The sequence below is a fragment of the Strix aluco genome, chromosome 1 (genome assembly GCF_031877795.1).
Source record: "Strix aluco isolate bStrAlu1 chromosome 1, bStrAlu1.hap1, whole genome shotgun sequence".
In the NCBI taxonomy this organism is placed as follows: Eukaryota; Metazoa; Chordata; class Aves; order Strigiformes; family Strigidae; genus Strix; species Strix aluco.
Genome location: NC_133931.1, coordinates 147,292,742 through 147,315,169, shown reverse-complemented (window position 1 = coordinate 147,315,169; position 22,428 = coordinate 147,292,742). Strand labels below are relative to the sequence as shown.

At 37.2% G+C, this 22,428-nt stretch overlaps 1 protein-coding gene across 2 annotated transcripts in view; it reads left to right on the top strand.

Annotated features, from left to right (window-relative positions):
- Positions 1 to 1,024: 1,024 nt before the first annotated feature.
- Positions 1,025 to 22,428, top strand: part of SLC4A7 (solute carrier family 4 member 7) — a 72,959-nt gene continuing 51,555 nt past the window's right edge. For both annotated transcript variants that reach the window (XM_074839099.1, XM_074839109.1), the window contains exons 1-2: positions 1,025 to 1,146; positions 10,515 to 10,596. In XM_074839099.1, the coding sequence (XP_074695200.1) occupies positions 1,111 to 1,146; positions 10,515 to 10,596 (118 nt within the window). In that variant the 5' untranslated portion in view covers positions 1,025 to 1,110. The remainder of the gene's footprint in view (positions 1,147 to 10,514; positions 10,597 to 22,428) is intronic.

The following is a 22,428-nucleotide window of genomic DNA, read 5'->3' as shown; positions in this document are numbered from 1 at the left end:
CAGTGAGGGGAACTGATCTGGTCTTCTGATTTCTGAACTGCTAGGTGATAAATACAGTCTTCACAGTTGCACAGTATGTTTCTTTGACTGATGGTATTTGCCCCAAGTGTATGAACAGTATGTTTGTTATTTGTTTTGTTTTGTCCGAGTTGTTCGTTGGTTGGGGTGGCAACAGTCCAGCTTCATTACTAGAGTTCTCGTCATCCAAGAAGTAGGAATGAAAGAAGAAAAAAGAACAAGGAAGGCAGTGTGACGTTATGAAGGTTAAGTTATGGGTAATGCCTTAAAGAGCCAGTTTTCCTACGCGTTCTATGATGGGACAAGGAGATTAAGGTCTGTCAGTGATGAAGAGGGGAAGAATGAAATGAAGCTCTGAATTTGATTTGCTAGAGTGGAGGTTGCATTTTTCTAAGGTTGGCTTAAACAAAGAAAAAAGGATAGCTACTTGTATCATACCTGAAACAGAGCCATCTTACTCTGGAAGGAGACAGGAAATTAATTGCAGCTAACAGCATGGCTTTTTTTAACTCTTCAACGGGGGGGAAAAAAAATAAACAAGGGTTTTTTTGTAAGCTCTGGTTTATTTTGCTGAACAAGAATATATGGCTTATGTAAAAAAACTACTTTGGAATGAGTATTCAGTGAAAGGTCAGTAATACAGCTATAAACACACTTAGCAGATGTTTGACTTCTGGGTTGTTCTGTCCTGGGATCCAAGGTACAAACGTGCTTCCATTTTGTAGTGCTAATGAAGTCTTGGATCAGAGCAAAAATACAACCTTGGAGCTGTCTTAACTGCTGTTGATGCAGAAAATGTTAAGTCTGGAACTCTGTTTCAGTTCCTTTTTTGGTATTCTCTGAGCTGGAATTGAAGGCACGCTGTCTTGCCCGTTCCGCTCTCGTGCGACCCTGCGGTAGCTGTAATCAGTGGCCTGGGAGATGAGAGACTCGCGAGGGAGCGATTGGCTGCAGGGCTGGGGAGCAATTTCCCGGAGTACATCTGTGTCAAGCAGAGCGAGCTAAAGCCGTCATGTATGCGCAGTCTCTGATCTCTTGGGAGGTTCACTACAGGGTCTCGTACAAGGGCATTCTCTGCTTCTGCACATCAGCATGGAAGAAGCTCGACCAGGGAAGAAAATGCAACCTGTATGTAAATAGCAGCTGTGTAACCTAATGAAGGTTCGAACGTGCTTTGATGCAAGTGATATTTAGCAACTGTGTCTCAGGCTGGTGTGCTACCTTAGACTCACTAGCTGTGGAAGAAATTTTTCAAAGATCTGGTGATGGAAATAATACTTGACGTAGAGATTTCTGTATTAGGGAAGATATTTTCTGTGTAGTTAGAATTGCTTGATCATAGTAACTGGCTTAATTCAGAAAGAAAACGTACTTTTACAATCACAAGAGTATACTACCAGATTTTGAGAGTGGTTGTGTGGTTTGTTTGTTGTTTTTTTTTTTTTTTCTTTTTGTATTATTTTGAGTCAGGTTTTCTTAATTTGAAGGTTATCAGCTGTGACTTTGAGTAATTCTGTACATGTATAGCAGGTCAGTTTCTGGTAAAGAATCTTGAAATAGCCTATCGATTGTTCCTTTTGACCAACACCCCACCCCCCCCCACCCCCCAAAACAAAAACCTGAGCTTAATGAGCTGTGTAACCAAGGTAAAGTGATCATGGAGATAGTGTTTTCTTCAGACTTCAGTGGTATACCTACAAAATTCCAGATGTGGGGATTTCTACAATGAAGCAGTGAACTCTAGTATTAGTGTTACAAGCAACTGCTTATCTCTTGTATGGGTAGTCTTTATCACTGCTGTTTAACTGCAATGCAGTGTGTAATAGGGATTACTACTTTAGAGTTCCCTGGAAGCTGAAATCTATGGGATGGAATTTTCCTAAGCTCTAAAGCTTTAAAGAACCCTGAATTGTTTTAAATAAATTTTATAAGATGACCACTAAATTTTCTGTTCCCTTGTGTGAGCATAAGAAGTAAGGGTTTCGTTTAGATATGTTAAAATGCATCTAATTGCAGTGGTCTGCCTTGTTAGGGTCTCTAGTACAGTGATCAATTTTTGATTTTCATTGTGGGGCTACCTTCAGCTCTGGACACAGAACTCTCATCAGGCATGTATATGCCTAGAAGACTAGGAAAAGATCCGAGGTGACTAGTTATAAAGATTCTACTACTGCTTTTTCCAACTGTAATTTTAGAAATTGAAGTGAATGGACCTATGAATTATTTGAATGAAATTTAGAGCTGTGAGGCAGTGATAAAATGCAACTTCGTAAAATGACTACTATAATGCTAGATATGCAACTTGATATCTTGTGTTGGACCGGTGATATTTGCTAACTTTATGCATGGTGGTAAATTTTCTGGCTTGCAGAACAGTTGAGTCGAATTCAAACGGGCTTCTAATTTTAATGGAATATTCTCTTGCATTTTAGTCATGCCTTAATATTGATCAAGACATCCCATTTTCTCGTGTTCGTTCTTACCCAATTTTTTTTGACAAATGGCTGCAGTGTGCTGTAGTGGACAGCCAGTCACTACTGTGATGAGCCTCTTGTCAGTGTTTTATGCTTCCTTTTCTTTCTGACTTTTTCTCCCAATTTAATTTTGTGTTCTGATTAACACAAGCACTTTGTGTTTACTGTCGAAAGACTGGTGTCTGATTTGTCTGGGACATGGCTTGTCTTGCCGGTTGTGGCACTTGACATGACAGTGGCCAGAGTAATGCCTGCTATAACCACTGAAATAAAATTATTTATAAACTTTAGATGTTCACCTGTGCAGGAAGCAAAACATTAACATGTTTAGAACTGCTTTTTTCCAAAAGTGTGGTGGCTGCTTTTTTTTTTTGTTGTTGTGTGGTGGGTTTTTTAATTGGGATTTTTTGTTTGTTTGTATTTTTGGGTTTTGTTTGTTTGGGTTTTTTGTTGTGTTTTTTTATTTTTTTTAAGTAGCACACATACATGTCTGTGTCTACTGTCCTCCACATACAGTTTTGGAAAAGTAAAACACAGCTTCTGGAGAGTCTTATTGAAGTCTGTTGATATCTATTGGACGTGCCTGTCCAAGATTTGTATAGCTCCTGTGTTTTTTTGTAAGTCTTCGAAAAGCAGATTGGTCAGACATATTTAGTAGGATAAGCTGAGCAGTTAGTTAAAGGATTAGTAGGCTAGAAAAACTTCTCTTAACTGTTCCTAACCTCTTTTGTTATAGCTGTGGTCTTACTGAAATCTTAAGCGTCAGACTTTACTGTGAGGCTCTGAGTATTGCTTTGATTAGGAGGGATCTTCATTTACATGTGAGGATAGTTGTGTCAAATAGTAATTGTATAACCACAGACAAAATTCACAAGAAAAGGGGGGGGGAAGGCGGGAAGAGGGTGGTGACGCTAAAATCCTTGAGCTGTACAGGAGTCTTTCTTGTAGTACTTGAGCCATACCCACTGCTGTGATAGTAGGGGGAAAAAAAAATAATCTAGAAGGCAGCTGTTCCTGTGCAAATGAGACCATAGCAAATACAACCAAGGGGGAACCCATCAATATGGTATGCTTCCTATTTTAAACCTGGCGAGTGTTCTGTTTGTGACTTACTACTAATTTTACTCTCATCCATATATATTTAGAGGGCAAGGCCAGCTAAAAATTGTATGCCGATGAAATGAGACAGGGCCCATTTATATTTGGTGCATTTTCCCTTGGCAGTTAGGTTGATGTGCTTAATTTAGAACTGGTAGTGTTTCATCACTTTGGCAACTTCTGAAGGTACAGTATTACTGTGTAGACCAACACTGTGCCCAAACTCCAAATACATTTATAAGACTGCTTGTGCAGTTCAACTAAAGACTGTTTAATAGACTGAATAATGCCTTCATGTACTACTATTTAGAAAGAACTTTGATTTTTTCATATCCTGGCTGTGCTTCAAGGAGGCAGCAAACGGAGATGTCTGTCCTCCTGCTGACCGTAGGCTCATCTTACCTCTGGTTTAGAGCTGAATCAATCTGACAGAGAAGTAAACGAATATATTTAAAATTTACCAAGTGCTGCTGTTAGTCATTCCTGCAGGTGAACCATGTCAAAAAGGCCTTCCTAATTTGCTTACTCTTAACTAAGGCTACTTGGTGCTCTGCATGGGTAGTGGTGGCAGAGCTATGGCGTAGACCTAGTGCCGATGATTGCCAGAGGTAGAATGATTGTCACTGAACTCTGTACTGTAGTCACAGATGGCATTAACAAATACGCTAATATTCTGGTTTCTTTTCTTTAACACTACCAGGGCTGCTGTCACTGGTAGACTTGTAGTCCTACAAAATTAGGAGATAACACTGGTCTTGTCTGACTTTTTTTTTCCCCTTAAGTATTAGTGCTTATTAGCTTGCAGTTCTGGGAGATTGAATGGATAGTGAAGAGGCTGTGTTGCATTCTGTAAGTCAGAGATGTATTTTATTTCCTGACTACATGGAGTATTATATGTGCTTAGAAGAGAAATGCAGGCTTCTGAAACAAACCTCTTAGGAAATGCTGCTGTGAAAATGTATCATGAATTACCCTGCTGGTTCTTAATTATTCTGAACAATATATTTCGGTAGCTATGTAACAAAACAAATGAGTCTTATGTGTACCTATAAAAAAGGTCAGTTTTAAAATATTTTATATATATACATACACATCTGGAAAACAGTTGCAAAATTAGGTTTTGTAGTTCCTCTTTAGTTGTCTTTTGAGATGTGTGGTCAAAGTGAAGGTTTTAATTTATTTTTCAAGCAGAACAATATTGGTAGTTTTTCTTTATTGAATTTTATTTCTTTGTTAGTGGAGCCTTGATGTCTTCTGAATACTGTCTTCTGAATGCAGATCCAACAAAGTGAGGGCTGATGATACTACAAAAATCTTGCTTTGACTGTGCTTCCTAGGTCTAGGTCAAGCCACCATTTTGAATTCTGTTTGCACTGATTTGTAAATTTATTGGGAAGTTGCTGTAGGCCTCTAGTGTTTTCTTCTCTTGAAGACAGCATGCTGGGTTGGATGGATGGTTTGATCCAGTTTAACTGCTCCTATGTACTGATGGTGGAAGAATGAAGAACAAAGTATGAACAAAATGCATTGTGCAAAAATCCTCACATGCTCCTGATCTTTGTATGTAAGTCTATATTAGCATGCTACATACCATTTACCAGATGGTTCTGTAAGCAGTGTGTGCTCATGTTTTGAGAGAAATGGCTTGTTGGTGCCACATTCCAGCCTAAGAGCTAAATCCTGTCTGCCAGATCTCGTGTCTCTACAAAGGCAGAGATGTATCCATGGCTTCTGGTGGGAAGGAAAGGGGAAGTATTTGCCTTCTGTTCAAGCCAGAGAGGATGGGATATAATTACAGTCTTAAAGCAATATGTGTGTTCGCTGTGATAGTGTAAGCAGTTGTAGTAGATTAAACTCGGGGGCAGAGATAGGTGTGTAAGGAGAAAAAAGTAGTTACGAACACACATTTCCCCTCCTCTCGTTGTTTGGGGTTGGGTTGGTTGGTTGGTTTTTGTTTTGAGTTTTGGTTTTTTTTTTTTTGTATTTGCATCTACTTGAATAAATGCTGCATTGAAGGTTCTTTGTAGCATGAAAATGGTAATGTAATTTTTTTTGGGGGGTGGTGGTGGATTTTTTGTTTGTGTCCTCTCCTGTGCCCTACTTATTGCCACGAACAGTAGTGCAATCTCTGCTGCTGCTGCAAGTAGTTCCCCAACTCTGTTGGGGAAGAACTTTGGATTGAGGGGATGTAAATGGAGCATATGAACATTGACTTAGCAAAGTAATGGTTTTAAATGTTGAGCACAAATTATTCTCAACACAATTACTGTATTACTCTTAAATTTCAAAGATTTACAGTTAACTTTAGCCATTTGTATGATCACTGTCCCAGAATGAATTGACTACATTTTAACTACAAGTAAAATTAAAAATGTGTTGCTAGCAAGCTGTATCTCTTGGAAGTGGTTATTCAGTAATGCACTTTGGCAGTGTGCCCCTCTGAGGTCTGTCATGTGTATGTGACTGCATAAGGTCGGGTAAGTTGCATGGTGAGAAGAGCCTGTACAGATGATGGTGGAAAGTTTCCTTTAATTTTCTGTGCATCATATTTGTGTCAGTCCATTAGATGGTAACTAACACATGCTACTGGAGGTTGACAACTTAGTTCTTGCAAACTTGAGTGCTTTCCTTAGTGATCCATGCAATTCAGGATTCACTGCTTTGAAATACTACTTTTAAAAATCATGTAGCATTAATATTTTAGATATGAAAAAACGTACTGTCCTAAATGAAGACAAATGTCTGAGTAGGTAAATAAGTGAGATGTAAACAATTTCTGAATACTTGTTTGTCTGCAATGGAATGGGAATTACTTTTCTCTCCTGGACTGAGAAAAGACATTTGAAAATCAGAGGTGGCAAGAAGAGTCCTTCTGGGATTCTGCTAGGGCAAAGCGTATTTGAAAGTCTTTTCTGGTCTGCAACAGTTGAAAAGGGGTTTCATTTTCATGCTGGGGAAAGTTGAAAGGCTGAGAAGACATATTGTAGTATATACATAGGTACCTCTGACTGAATATGAAGGTTTCTACAGTACGTTTGTGAGTATCCACAAATTTGGTGTATACGTATTTTAATACCGTGTACTAGGATTCCTCTCCCCCAAAGTACTCTGGATTTGTTCTGTTTTTATAAATGACCATCTCGTTGTGAAAAAGCAGACCAAAGGTGAAGGCTTAATCATTCCCTGGGGCACTTTGGTTGCTGCTTGTAGTTTGTTTTTTTTTTTTTCCCCTTCTCAATTGTTCTGTCTCTTGACTGAAAAGAGAAGTTACATACATTCCAAGCTAGTCTTAAATTTTGACTCATCTTCATCAGCTGTTTTTTGGGTATCTGCGGGGTTACTGCACGTAAAATTTCACATGAAATGGATGGTAAACTGCAGCAGAATGCCTGCTCTAAGATGAAGTCATTCTCTGTGCCTAAAAAAGGGAAGTTGAGTTTTAAACAATCCTACCTCTCTTTATGTATGTAAAATGTTCAGAAGATAGAAGAGATAACTAGAAGGGGAATGTGTTTTGATTCAGCAACTGTAACAGTTTTCTCTCACTTTTGTGCCTTAAACTGACATGGTAGATCTTCTATAATTACTGGAAACCTATGCCCTACAGACTTTATTTTTAGCAAGGAAAAGGTTGCAGCTTGGAATTAGTTTTATGGTGTATTCAGATATTTTGGGGTTTGTTACCTGACCTAAGGCAAAAGTATCTTACGGTGGGATTTGCTCTTGGCATCACAAATGGTTATGTTAAAATGGTGCTTTGTTTTTTTCTAAACAAAGACTGTAAATGATATGCTTTCTTCATGTATGATATTTGTGGTTGCTAATGGTTTATTCTTGGAAGAGTCTTTGCATATATTGAGTCCTTTGAGATAGCGATGGGGTGGTTTGCAAGGGCATGCATGCCTTTCTGTAATCTAATCTCAAAAGACATGTTACTTTCACATGATGTGGTTTTGAAGGCTGTTTCTGTATGTATAAAGTTGGCAAAGGATCTCTGTTGCTAAAGCAAGGGGTGATAAATATTAATAACATGGTATAAGGCATACAGCAAGTACAGTTTTAAAATGTTACTGGAAGATAAAAATATTTTCTTGTATGTGTATTTTCCACAGTGTGTATGTAATTTTCTATCTGTATGCAGTAGTTTGTATAATCTAGAGAAAAACGTTTTCTTCCTTTATTGCTCAAAAACTGTGTTTGGCAAGCTTCCAAGTGTCCTAAAAGGATTGTTGGGGGCAGGGAGGGGAACGGGGAGGGCATTAGGTACGGGATGTTTCCACAATCTGTGGCTGTAACCATGAAGCTAATTGTGGAAGAGGTTTTGATAGCAGTTTTCCTAATATTATGGGATTTTCTCTCTCATAAGACACTGAAGATAATTTAGAGGATTTGTAATATTTCTGTCTCTATCTTGAATTTTCTGGTAACAGGCAGGATTTGTGTGTACATCTGTTTCTGTGAACTGGAGTGTAGTACAGTCCTATAATTTTCTATTTCTGTGTCACTGAGATATATTGGAAAGTTTGTTAACTTAAGCTTTTTAATGCTGCTGCTTAGAGACATCTTTTTGCTATTGGGTTGCTGCATGTTAAAATTGTTTTCCGCAAGCTGTGTTGGGAAATCTGTCTTGAGTAAAAGATAAGAGCCAAGACTTGCTTTGCAACTGTGTTTTTCTCTACCTCTGGAATGGTCATCAGAGAGATGGCAGAGGCCAATTATGTGATGAAGGCATCTTCTTAGAGGGCTCTGTAATTTTGTTCTGGTGTGTAGGAGACAGGAACATACTACCCCCCCCCCCCCCCCCCCCCTTGCCATGACACTTTCTAAATTTCTGCCAGTTCTTTATTAATAGGTCCTTGTAACTTTCACAGATTTGCCCATCAGACACAACTTTGGTTTAATCACCTGAATTTTTTATTTGTAGCTGTCAGGAGTGTGCAGGAGTTTTGATTTTTCTAGCACGCGTGCAAAACTCTACTTTTGCAATGCAGCAATAGCGACAAAGTTATGTTACTGTGTGATGCCTTTCTTGAAAACCCCATTCTTAGAGACACAGCTCAGAATTGACCTTTATTTAGTTTTCAGAGGTTTATTCTGCCATGTTGCCACTCTTTGTATCTTGCTTATATACATAGTGCCAGCTGCTTTTATTTATGTGGTCTAACTGCTTCAACCGTGGTGGGTTTTTTTTTTTTTTTAAAACCTCATCTGGAAAACATTTTTTCCTGTATGTGCCATTTATCATCTTCATATTCTTTAATCTTCCTTCCTTAATAGTCAAACAAAGATTTGAATTTTTTTGTGTGTATGCACACACAATACATTATAATAAATACCTATTTTATTAACACTAAGGAGTTACGCATTCAAAAATCTTTTGGTGGGGGTTGCTACAGTATGTTTTAGCTTGTAGCGGCTGCACAGGTCCGTTGTTTTATCCTTGTCATTTCCCTAGGAGATGACAAACCTATATTATAAGGCATTGCACTATTGAGTAATTCTAAGATCAAAGTTTAGATGAATGTCAACACTGTTAGGGTTCCCAGTCCTTATAAAGACTCCTGATTTAGGCTTCCATTTTTTTCCTCATGAAACCGTTATCAGAGATCCCACACTGATGTAAATGCACCAGTGGGCTGCTGCCAGAAGCAGTGGTCAAACAGATTTATTTGTGGTGGATCTAGCTGTCATATGGCCACAGGAAAAGTCAGTTTGGTGAACTGATCCAATGGAAAACTAATTAAGTTGTTTAAAAAAAAATAAATCCTTTGCTTCAGCTCTTTGTGTTTGACTTCGTGATTGATAGATCTGACTTAAGGAGAAAAGTGTGCGCTCAAGGGAGCAGAAAGAGCAGGGTCAGTATTCTTTAGCAGTTAGCCTGCCGTTAATACATAGTTAGATGAAAAGTGAAGCATTACCCTTAGGGTAGGCAGCAGTTCTTTTGGAGCACCAGTTTTGCCAGGAGGCTGTAATTTGTGAGCAGTGAAAAGTGGACTGTATTCTAAGGAATTCAGACATTTGGAGAAAGGCAATTTTAATGTTTTGATGTCAAGTCGGAGATGAGATTGAGATTTCTACTGCTTAATTATTTTCAGGTTTATTTTTGTCGAGATTGAGTAAAAGGCAGTATTTAAAGGTCTGTTTTAGTGATGTGCTAAATGTGGTTAGAGGACACATTCAGAGATAAGCCTCATTCTTGAGCCTGTATCTATTTCAAATACTGTGCTTTTGTGTTATGGGTGGTGTTGTTTCAGTAGTAATGGAATCTGAACATCTTGCAACTGCTGTTTTCTAACTTTGTGCATAAAAACTGTGAATTAGATAGGGGTGTGGTTAAGAAGCTGTCTGTTGAAACCTGAGCAAAACAGTTATTTAATCTTTCCAAAACCATTGGTCTAGGAGAGACCCTCAAGGTGTGTAACTTAACTCTTTTGCCACCCCTTTGTATGATCTTTCGTTTGCAAAAGCTTATTTGTGCTGGAAAATCTCACACAGGAATTGTTCCCTAAGCAAATGGATTCAAGATCTCTGGCAAATTTATAAAAAGTTACATAAATTAACATTCAGTTAGTTTACTGAAGTAGGTTCATTGCTGTTGAATGTAAAACTAAAATAGTATTGCACTCTTGAAATGTATGTCCTGACCCGTGGTATGATGAAATTGAGACCATTGAGAAAGAAAATTACATGGTATTTGGCATATCTGTTGATTTACTCTGTTTTTCCTTCAATACAAGGTAATGTTTTCTTGAAGAATTGGATGGGTAGATTTTCGGTGACATTTTCTTTCTCTGTTTCGAAGTGGTGAAAATGTGTTGTTTTAGGAAACTGACAAAAAGCTTCAGATCTGCAGAGTATATTTAGGACTTTAGAAAAAAGTAGTTATAGTTAGCTTTAACTTAAATTTTTGTCTTGTTTTTTCAGGGTCATGATGAAGAAGCTGTTGTGGATATGGGCAAAATCAGCTCTACTATCAATACAAACTTTGAGAAAGAAGAACTAGAGAGTAAGTTTGTGGTGGTTTTCTGTTTGCTTAACATGCGTTTTTTGCCTTGAGATAAAAGATGTATTTTCTTTCAAGTGCAACCAGTATCGCTAGAAGGAATCAGAATTTTATGGCCATCATGAAACTCTAGGAATAAAACCGGTGAACGGCAGATGATCTGCACTGTTTTTTGTCTCTGTGCGTGCTAATAAATACTCAGTTATTCAAATTGTCACAGAAAAAAATACTTTAAAAAAAATATCTGTGAAGCTTTCCAAGGAAAGCTTGCTTCTGAGATTGTAGGTTTGAAAAAATGATTGCTGTTGCTAAGTAATTTCCCAGAGTGGATGATGTAAAGTTCAGGGAACAGGAGCCATGAGGGAGATGTATGTTTGTTTGTTTGTTTGTTTTTTGAAAGTTAAGTATCCTTGTGAGTGTGGTCACGCACTTTAAATACTTGAGAGTCTGAACAGATAGCAGTGCTTCTAGTTCCATGGCAAACTGTACATTCCGCAATCTGCAGTCAGTTAGTCTTCAGTTATTTGACTTGGGATCCTGCATTTAGCAACAAAAATGGGATTGAGTTAGTTTCATAGAGCAAAATGCAGAATTAGATACTTCATCTAAGATACAATTTCTTACTGACTTGGAAAGGAAGTAGGTGGGGGTGAAGATTCATAGATACTATTTAGTGAAGCTAGAGGAAAAAGCTAGGGAGATTCAGTGTTAAAATCTTATTTATTCACCTGTCACATAGAATGCTCTGAAGTTTAATGAGCGTTTGTAAGTTTGTTATTATTCTTGCTAGAAGAGTATCAGTAGACTAAGTAGTGTTTCCTGACAGTACTGACTCTTACTGGAGAGCATTATAGCAGCGGTTTCCAGCTGAGAAAAGTTGATTTAGGTTGCTGTCACACTTTCTTACAGTGTGGTCTAACGAGAGAGTTTAAAGTGATTAAAGTTGTTTGTTGCTGTTGCAGTCATGCTCTTGTTCTGTTCCCTCCAGTCTGTTACTGCTTTCCGTCTTGTACTGACACTTTTGTTTGTCTGACTGTACCATAAGCCTGGTTAAGTATGTTAAGCCAGCAGAAAATGTAACAGTCCTGACAAAGGAAAATAATATGAAAGATCTCAGCAATTTGCCACATAGATGGATGTGTGCCAGTGCTGAGCAGAGGAAGGAAGTGTGAATATGAGGCTGAGAGGTGCAGCGGTGGCGGCTGCAGCAATGCCAATTTAGATAGGGTTGAGCTGTGGTGAAACCATGGCTGTGTCTGTTTCTGCAGTTAAATCTTCAGTGCAGATTTAAGCTGTCTCCTCCTTCGTTTCCTTCTCTTGCTTTTCTCTGGGAGATGACCCAGAAAAAACATGTGTGTATTTTGCAGGCAGGCAGGGGTTAAAGGGAAGCAGGCATTCAGCTGGAGTAGCTGCCCTGCAGCAGAGTGAACAGCTGTAATGCCTCAACCGGGAATGACATGGGAACAAAGAATGACATGGGAACATGCAGCCAGATCGCTTCCCCAGTCTCTTTCCTAGCACATTCGCAGGAGTGTTTCAGCCAGTACAGCACTGCGGTTACACAAGATACTGGGTGGGAAGGCAGGGGGTTCAGGCTGCTTGAGGCGATTTAAGCACTTGCATTGCTGACTGTGGAAAATACCCATGTATTACTTACGGTCAAAGAATAAATTAAGGTGAAACCAAGGCTTCTGTTTCATGACCAACTGAGTCAACATAACAGCTATTGAAAGGAGGAGGTGAGGAGATTTTGCTGTCCTCACCTTGCTCTTAGCCATGCAGCCTTGCCTTGCCTTTGGTTACCTCTCGCTCTTCAGAGTAACCCAGTTACCCAGTGTAAGTGTCTCAACACAAGAGGGCTGGTTACACAGAGGTTAAACAAATAACTAATAAGAAGTACCTGACAAGAAACACGTATGCCAGTAGGATTATCACATACCTGAAGCTTCATATAGGCACACATTTTCATACCTAAGTAGGAATTATTTTTGGCGATTACATATGTTTTGTCGTACCTTATATATTTGTAAGAAAATTGGTTCTTTTTTTTCTTCTAAGTGATAGAATGGGAAAAGGGAGGGACAGCATGTATTTTGACTTCTATCAGTGGAAACTGTTCCAAAGTAAGAACAAGAAGTTTTTCCTTTCCTGTATGAAAGAGAAAGGTATGTAAATTCAGTTATGACTCATAGTTATCTTCTCTGAGATTCACCAAAAGAGATTCTTTAGATTCAGGGTGTTTTGGAGGATAAATTTATGTGAGCTTACAGCTCTGTTTGAGATCATTATTTATAAACTATTATGATTAAAATATGTGTGTGGGATTTTTGGGTTTTGTTTTTAGTTTTGGTATTAAAATCTTGCAAGGGGAGAGATGAACTGTTGGCTGCGTGCAGTAAAAAACCTCTGGATAGTAGTATTTTTCATTAATAACTTGTGAACGTTTTCTTGTAGGTTTAGGAAGATCTATAGTTGAGGTATTGTAAGTGTTTTAAGACCTGAAACTGTGTCCAATCCTGTCTTCCAACTTGTTTTTCTGGTGACTTTAAAAGGCGTTCTAGGAATTTGGAACCTTTCCAGAAGTGTGTGTTTGATTCATTTTCAAGGAGAGGAAGCAAGCAGTTAATTCAGTTCAGCTATGATGTGAAGCACCAAACCTTTAAGAGCCAACATGGACAGGTGATATTTAATTGCTTTAAAGCCTGTACAAAATAACGTTGATTGGTTTGATGCTATAGAAGGCATAATTTTGCTACTAATAATAAAGCAAAGGTTTCTTGGTGTTGTCAGCATTGGATGCTTTTATTTTCTGGAAATGTTGTGATGAAATATTAATGGAAAGAGGACCAGATGCTAAAGGGGAAAATAGATCTTGGAGTTAGGACTTCCCAAGCTCTGCATTCTATTTATGGTGGCTGGGAAAGTGTGGTACATATCTGGAGTGACAGTGTTTAGGTTAGAAAGGTTAGGCATAGGCTACTTGTTTCGTAACTCTTCCTGTAAAAGAGAAATGGGTAGAGATGGTAAACTGCAATTGTGGGCAGACTGTGTGTGTACTAAATAAAGGTACTGCTCTTTACTGAAGCTGTAAGGCCTTACTTTGAGAGAACAAATGTCAGTTTACAGAAGAGCTGGGAAGGGGAATAACATCTTAACATTTTTAAAAGCACCTAATGTTCTTAATGTGATGCCAAATGAGCTGCAATGAAAGAGAGTAGTAACAAAGTAAGGCAGGAATTGGAAGTAAGGCAAGAAGAGTAATGGCAGAGGTATTTCATGCCATCTTGTAAAAAGCATTTTCTTAACTGAAGGCTTTCATAAAAACTGAGTTAATAAGTTTGGCTTGGTATTAATTACCAGGACCTATCTTTTTACATGCGTAGTTAATTTTCCACCTTGATTTGAGGATACATTTACCAGATACGATTTAAGGGAAAAGGGATATATATATTCAGTTATTCTTAGTAGAGCAGTTACAGGCATATCAAAAATAAGGAGTTTACACATAACAGAAATCTGGTGTTAAAGCATGTGTTTCAGTAGACTAATTTTCTGTGGCACAAATCAAAGAAGCAGCTTTCAAGAGTTAAGAAGATTTAGTTACTCTACTCTCACACTATCCTGTGGCAGATGTAAGTGGTGTTTACATTTCAAGTGACCCTGTTATCTCTGATACCTTGATGGTTTAGAGCCGTATTTTTTCCTTTGAGAAAACAGCTGTGCTTTTCAGTTAATCTTAGTTGATAAGAACAGGTAATTAAATAATCCTGCATTTTTTCCCCTTTAGAAGTGAATATTTTATAATTAAGTGGAAGACTTGCTCTAGAAGTGTTTTGCAGTTTAATGTGTTATGAGTAGTTAGAAATTGTTTCAGTGTTATGAAAGGGATTTGGTGAACTTACACAGCAACTTGTAGTAGAATGTACTGCTAAAATTTTTTTCAAGTGGCAGATTTACTAATCTACCTTTTAGATGCATCTAAGTTGTAACTGTTCCAAAACCCCTGAATAGTTCCTGTAAAATCTTTTAAGAAAACAAGTTGTACAGGAGCAGGTAAATGCAAGTAATACAACAGGACATTGTAGCTGCTGGCACTTTTAAGATTGTGTTTAGTATTACGTTTTTATGTTCTGTAATAGGCTGTACTAATTTAGACAGGCAATACACAACAGGTGTCCTGTGGTTCTTAAACTACAGAATGAATGCTCAAACCTTTAAGAGACCCTTAAGGGTCTAGAAAAGAATGGTGTTTACCAGAAAAAAGAATTTTGAAATTATATTTCTCATTAAGTATCTTTTTATATGGTCAAAAAGTAGAAAAATGTGACATGTAACTGCATCTGAAAACAAAAATAATTTAGGATGGTCTAATGATTCTTGCAGACCATCTTTCATCCATCCTCTGTAGTGATAGCCCTGTATTGGAAAGATCTTGCCTGCTCCTTAGTTTGAGTTGAACTGAGAGCAAGCAAAAACGTGTCTATTCAGATACAGTACAGCTAGTCAGGTGTGTGAGAGATGCTCTGATTCACATGCAACATCAACAAAATGTTCACTTGCACCCGTTGTGCTAGCAGCTGGTGCAGGATAAACTATTTTATCCTTACCATTCAAAAATAAATGTTAGCTGTACTCAGCGCTTCTCTAAGTGACAAAAATTGAGGATGTTTTCCAAACATGATTTTTAATGCAATCTTGATGATGTGAATTTTGGAATAGTATGGATTGCTACACCTTTGTCACACATGCGTTGAAAATTTAGTTATAATATCTTTTGCTATGGGATTCCTGCATTGTACAGTCCACAGGGAAGTTTCTCAGGACCTCTTGTCCTGTTCACTTATGCAGCATTCAGACTTCTGTGTAGAGGGAATAATTGTCCTCAACTTATTTTGTTGTTTGTAGTGTTCAAGGTAAATTCTTAACAAATGCTATCAAATCTGTTTTCAGACTGCCTTTTGAGAGGGAAAGTTGGCAACCTGATTGTGTAGACATAAAATTCAATAGGGCACCCAGTAACTAGTCACAATTTTCAGTGTTGAACTGTCATTGGTTTTGGAGATGGGATTATTGATGATTTCTAGAGCATTCTTTTTGGAAGTTGCTTCTGATTCTGAGAAACACAGTACTTAAAATATATAAATGCTGAAATTTTTACTTGCATGTTAAGTTACTTGCAAATTACTGGAAAGACAGACTGTAAGGTCCTGACAAGTGAAGCTTAATAGAAATTACTTGAGACAAGAGACTCTTTTTATGTTATAAGACTTCTTGATGGTAGCCTAACAAGAGCTAAGTATAAAAAGAAGCATAGACTAGTGCATCCCAAAATTCATATTCTTTAGCTAAATAACAATTGTATAAACTTAAAAAATATTTTTTTAGCAGTTTTGATATCACCTTTGTCCTCATCTTTGAAGGAAATGACTCATTATTCTACAAACAGATTGTCTTAACGAATGTCTTTGAGACACTTGTTAATTTCGTATTTGTGGAACAGTCTCAACAGCTAAGGAACCCTTCTATGTATGCCAGGTGATGAATAGCTATTGACAGGATGGTTACCCAACTTTACAATCTTCTGACATGAGTTGGGACTGAGTAGAAGTATTCATAGTGAAACTAAGTCAACATTTTGGCATATATTGTAAATCATTCATTAGAATAACAATAGTATTACTATTTTGATTTTATTTTTGTTTAAAAGATGTATAGTGTGTGTATGATGTATAAGTCTGTATGCTATTCTATTCTGCTTTAAAGTAAGGAAAACATTCTCAGAGAAGACAGCTTTTCTAATGACTTAGATCCATTTAATATTACGATCCAGGTGTTGCTTTATGGGAAGTGTAGACTTCAGTAATTTCAATGATTTCCATGGGAACTGCAATACATGTGTAGAGAATAATAAAATTCATTTTAGCAATGCTTCCCTTATGTAGCCAATTTAAAGTAGAAAATCTTTATATAAATATGGAAACTTAAGTGAAAATAATCTTTTAAGGGGATGATGCAGCAAAGTGTAAGTTTTTCAATATGCAAATACTTTTTGTGTAGAGGTAGAAGTCAGTACTGAATATGCATACCCTTGAATTGTTACAATTTCTAACAAGTAAGGCTAGATTATCTAATATTCACCCTCCGAAACAGACAAAAGTATTCAATCACATTGTCTATCCTCTAGTAATGTTTTTTCAAAGTGAATCAGCGTTTAAACGTGAATGAGCTCATAAGAACATCTGCAGTAGACAATAACTTTCCTTGTACTTAAATCTTTTTAAAATACATTTTGGGAAATTTCCATGCTAATTTTATCATTTCTTCTTAAAACAGAGTTGTTTTAAAAATGGATGTCATTCAAAATAAATGCCTTTTACATAAAGATGTAAAATAAATATTTAATGTAAAATAGACTAAGATGGAAGCAATGCTTTTTAAAAGTTTATGACATAAACTGTCATAACATTTTCTTAAATTTTCAAACTTCTTTTATCTGAGAGAACATTATGTAATGTTTCTCTCCTGACTGCATCAGAAGTTTTATAAAAAGGTAACTAGCGGCAGTTTTATAGTCTGAAACATCCATAAAATTGTTACTCAAGTAGTACGGCTATAACCTGAAGTTTTACCGAACAGTACCAATTGAAACTTAAAACTTTCAGTGAACTTGATGGCCTTATTGCTCAAATTTAAAATTTTTGGGATGAGGCAGAAGAAATAGAGACTGTAGTTGATTCTGTAGCCTGTTTTTTTCTTGATGGCTTTTCATAACATTTATCTTGCTATTTCTAATCCCTTTAAAATGAGTTGTTCCAAAAATTAGCTGAACCTGTGACTTGATGGGTGTCAGAAATCCTTCTAAATAGATGACTTCTCCATTTGTAATTTACTGAAAGCTAATGTTTTACATCAGTTAGAGCTTTTAAAGTGTGAGATTTTATTTTTTTATTTCTGAACATTTCTTATTTTATAAAGAAAGTGTGAAAGTTTGAGGTTTTTCTCAGAAAGGGTAACCCTTACATGAGGCAAGATTTTTCCTATCTTAAAATATCAGGAAATAGATGCATTTGGGCATAAGCAGATCCATTTAAGAGTGTGTGCAGCAGTTGTACAAGAGAGGGGTGCGATCAACTTTGTAATGAGAATGTATTTCTGACCCACTGATGAAGTGGGAAAAATCTTCTTTGCAAATGTTTCTTTTGAAATACTTTACAAGCACAGTGTTAGAAATGTGGAAGCCTTGTGTCCTTACAGGGTATGGCATCCATGAAGGGCTGAGAACATCTGTGACTTTATTAGTGGATGAAGGGCCAATCTTTGATCTTAATAGGACTTTTGCTTACATTGCATGTTTGTAGGTTTTCTCCCCTCCAACAGACACAACTCTTTGAAATTATCTTGGGTATGTGTCCTTTTTCCTGGGCCCTGGCTGCAGAGGCAAGCTGGGCCAAGAAACTTCAGCTCAAATAAAGCATGGGGGGTCCAACTATGGTCTGACTCGGATGTACGATGCAAGGGCAGCTAGTCTCCCCCCCCTCAGGTACCAAGCACTGATTCCTTTCCCAGGTGAGGGAGATGGGTGCTGGGAGTGGGCCACAAAGACCTGATGTGGAAGTACTGTGCCAGAATCCCTGTGTAGCTCTGTCAGCTGGCACTAAGCTTTTCCTATGGTACCTGCATGTTGAGTGTGATCACTGATAATGCCTTCTTGTATATTGTTGATTGTGTCAGATAGAAACATTCAGTGCATTTTTCTCTCATGACTGTCACTACCAACTCATATTTGAAGTCAGAAAAAAATCACTTCTCTGTGTAATGAGAAATCTGGCATTTAATACTTCTGCCAGTCAGCGTAATATGATGCTGTCTTTCATTGTGTAGTGAGAAAGCACTCTTACTGAGCTGCTGTACTGTATGCTATGCATACTAGATTTTTGGATTATGCTTCTCAATTTTATCTACCAAAGTATTTTAGTATAAAGAGTGTATTCTCAGATATATTTAATTAATAGGAGCTACAGGAGATTTCAGAATACAGCCCAGGAGGTTTAACGGATTCTAAAATATGCTGCACTGTGGAGAACCTTTGGGCTCCAGCAGTGCCATATAACTGTCCCATGAAAGAATTTTCTTACTCCTTTATACAGATTCGGTTAGAAAACTTTATTTCAAATGTTTTATTCTGAAAACAAGAGATAATTTTTGTCAGATAATTCTTTTAACAAAACACAGAAAAAGAATCTTTGGTAATAGGGCTTTTTAATAGCCAATTAATTCATGGAAGACCAAGATTATATTAAAATACTTCATATTCACTTTTACTACGTTAATTCCTTAGAAAATAGTTTGACTTCTTGGGAATGTTTCATGTGAGAGGAGTTCATAAAACAAGCGAAAATATATATTTTGAAATATTTAGTTTGTGTCTCACACTAAAAACTTCACTATCAATATTAAATTGTACATTTAATTGCATACTTCAGAAACATGGCATTACTTTTAATTAGAAAATTAGAGAATTAGCATAGCAGTATTTTCAGTGAATTACTGACTTAAGTGAATTTTCAGAATTTTCATTATAAATAAACTTTAAACTAAAGGGGGGGGATGAATGAGGGATTCTTTTTGTTTCTTCAGTTTCACCAGAGAAAAGACTATTTGTAGAAGAGCTTTGAGCTGTTAAGTTTTTTGGGGCATGAGAAGACTTTCTTGTTTTCACTCTTTACTTCTTCCATCCACCTAAGATTATTTTTCCCATTGCCGTGCTTCTACCTTCGGAGCAGTCCTGTGACAGGAAAGGTTGAAGTTATTCTGGTAAATAGCACTGAGCTTATTTTTCTGTATACAAGCATTTTCTGTGATATAAGGGAAATTACTGTCCAGACATGAGATGATTATAGATTTCAAATGCTTCCTACTAGGGTAATGTGTTTGGGGATGTGAATTAGAAGACATCAAACAGTTGCTTTTTTTCCCATTTCCAAGTAACAGGATTTGAGAATTCACATAGGTACCAACTTGACTTTCTCTGCTTTCCCTTGTTAACATGGGGAAGAATGTTGTCCTTTGTATGAAGCTTAAAAGGCATCTAGCTAACAAAATGATGGTGAGAAAAAAGAGTTCTGTGTGGAATTGTGCTTAGTTGCCACATCAAATCACTTTTGGATATGTGTTTTTGATCTCTCTCAGACTTTAGAACTAGTCTTTTATTACCATTCTCTTAAGGATTTTGGGGAGAGATCAGGGAACTTAGAGCATTTCCTATTCTGTCAGTTTTATGGGACTTGATATAAATTGGCTTTTGGAGTAAGACCAACCATGTGATGGAGACATGTAGCAAGTCCTAACATTTAAATTTGTTTCATACTGATAAGGACTTTAAGTAGTAAATACTCTTGGTGGATTTGAACAGCTAAGCTTGGATGAAGTCATGTTAGATTAAAATGAACAATTATCTTTTGAGCTTTGTATTACTAAATTTAGTATCGGTCAGTCTACTAATTCTGTTGATTATTGGTTTAAAGTAATTCTATAACAAGCTTTCCTTGAGAGTGGTACTCTGTACAGATGTTTGTCTGAATAAAGCTTTGAAGGTCACATAATTGTGCCTTTCAAGCTTTTAAAAGCAGTCAAGTTTGTGTTCCTTTTAGAAATAACACTGATGTGAGTAATATGAATTCCAGCCTTTTTAGAGTTAAATCTTCCTCCATTGCTATTATTACTTGCCTTTCTGGCTTTTTTTTTTTTGGCCCAGGTGAAGGGAACTGTAAGTTGTTTTGCCCAATTCATTGGGAATGAAGGAAAAAAAATCCATGTGTTTTTGTTTTGGTTTTCCTTGTCAACTGTGTTTGTAAGTAAATCTTTATCTGTGCACCTGAAAGCATTAATTACTCCTATCTGAATAATGAAACTTAAGGGAACACAGACCTACTCAATACAGCTGTCTTTATTTTTAGAGGGCTTCTCAGTGCTTTGCTTTGTGGAGTTAAGTTAAGCGTGTCCAACTTTTGTTAGGCAGTTTTGCTCTGCCTTTTGGAGTTGAATATGCATGCAGCATGTTTTTGGGTAATTGTAGTAGTATATACTCAACAGCAGTAGTTTTGGATTTCCTAGGTAGTAGTGAAGATGTCTTTGTTTATGAATGTCTGTGATGCCACAAAAAAGGTCCCTTTCTGAAGGAATAGTCTGGTGCACTCATAAGCTGCTGCTGGCAATAGCCAAACTTTTCTTGGTTAGTCTATTGTACTTCCACCCCCCCTGCTTGGTCTGAAAAAGTAAACAAAAAAAATTCAGAGGCTCTTTTTCAACATCAAGTTTTTTATTGAAGTTATTCTGATAGAATTAAATTGGATTGTGATGCATTTTACTTAATTGCTGAAAATCATCTTGCTCATCAGCATTTCACGTTAGTCCAAAACCACAAGTATAGCAGTCTGATCACCTCGCATATACGGAAGTGATTTTTGGGAAGGTATTCTTGTTTTACATTTGCCTGCAACACAGTGTCTCCATGAGGAAATACCCATTCACACAATAGTTGCTTCTGAGCAGCATGGGCTGAAGGGTAGGATAACCCATTGCTAGCCTGTTCCCCATCTTTGTGATACCCTAATCTGTTAGAGTAGTTAGAAGACACTTTCTTAGAAGTTTCCTTCTGGAGTGGAAAGTAATACCGAACGTTGTAGGTTGTGGGCTGGCTGCCCAGGTTGAGGACTAAGTTGGCAGTGCCTACTCAGTGTGAAGTAGCTGTGAGGCCTGTGGATGTAGTGATAGCTGAGAGGTCAGCACATTTTGGGTAGGAAAGCAATTCACTATGGTCACAGGTTGTTTAAGAACACCTTTGGTTTGTTGCTTATTTCAGCTTGGTTTTCCCTAGCTTTTACCTGTTTCCTTGCAACGTATCTGCTCTCCTCCAAACTTTTCTACTGAAAAAAATTTTCAGTCAGACTGCAGTTTTGTAATAGGAGATAGACTTAGCATTCCCTTGTTCCACCTCTCCTCCATGCAGCAACATAGTCTTTGACTATGGAAACAATCACACTATTACAAATGTTAATTTTTGCAATAGCAGGGTGAATTCTTTAAGATGGAGGCTCTTGAAAAAAATTGTATGGGATTTTTGTTTGTTCTTTAAGCAGTGTGGGATTTCTGTCCTAATGTATGGAAACAGCAAGGGACCGAAATGTGGAAGTCCTAATTTTTTAGGAAGGAAAATCTTGAACAATTTCAGATTCCTGAAATTCTCTGGAAGGTAATCACCTGCAAGATGAAAACAACATGCTTAAAACAGTCTTATTAAGAATATTAAAACAAGCAGATAATATAAAAAGCCCTATTACTACAAATATGTTTGAGTTTCTCTTAGGAAAAAATAGTTCCTGCAAAAAACAAAACACTTTGATGATGAATAAAACTGTTTAGCTGTATATAAAAATAGAGTTTAATACTTGCTAATTGAATACATAAAATAAAACAAAAATCTGAACAGGGATGATAACAGCATTTGCAGTGAGTGGTGGGTCACTTGGTTGCACCATGTGGGTTTGAGTGGGATGTGGTGAGTAATGCAGCTATTCTTGAACCTAGTACTTTCACTTTCCCTATACATGAGATTATTGTATCACAGTGGTACCAATAACATGACCATTGTTAATGGTGCTACCTAGACATATTATATGTCAAGTGTATTGATTTATGTTTAGGTGTCACATTTGCATTAATTTCTCTGGGAATTGCATTATGCATAGTAGTTGTGGCAGGTGGAGGTCAGGCTGCTTGGCAGGGGCTGAGTGTTCTTGTTGGAAGAAGCTCACAAAAGAAAAGTCTCTTTCTGTG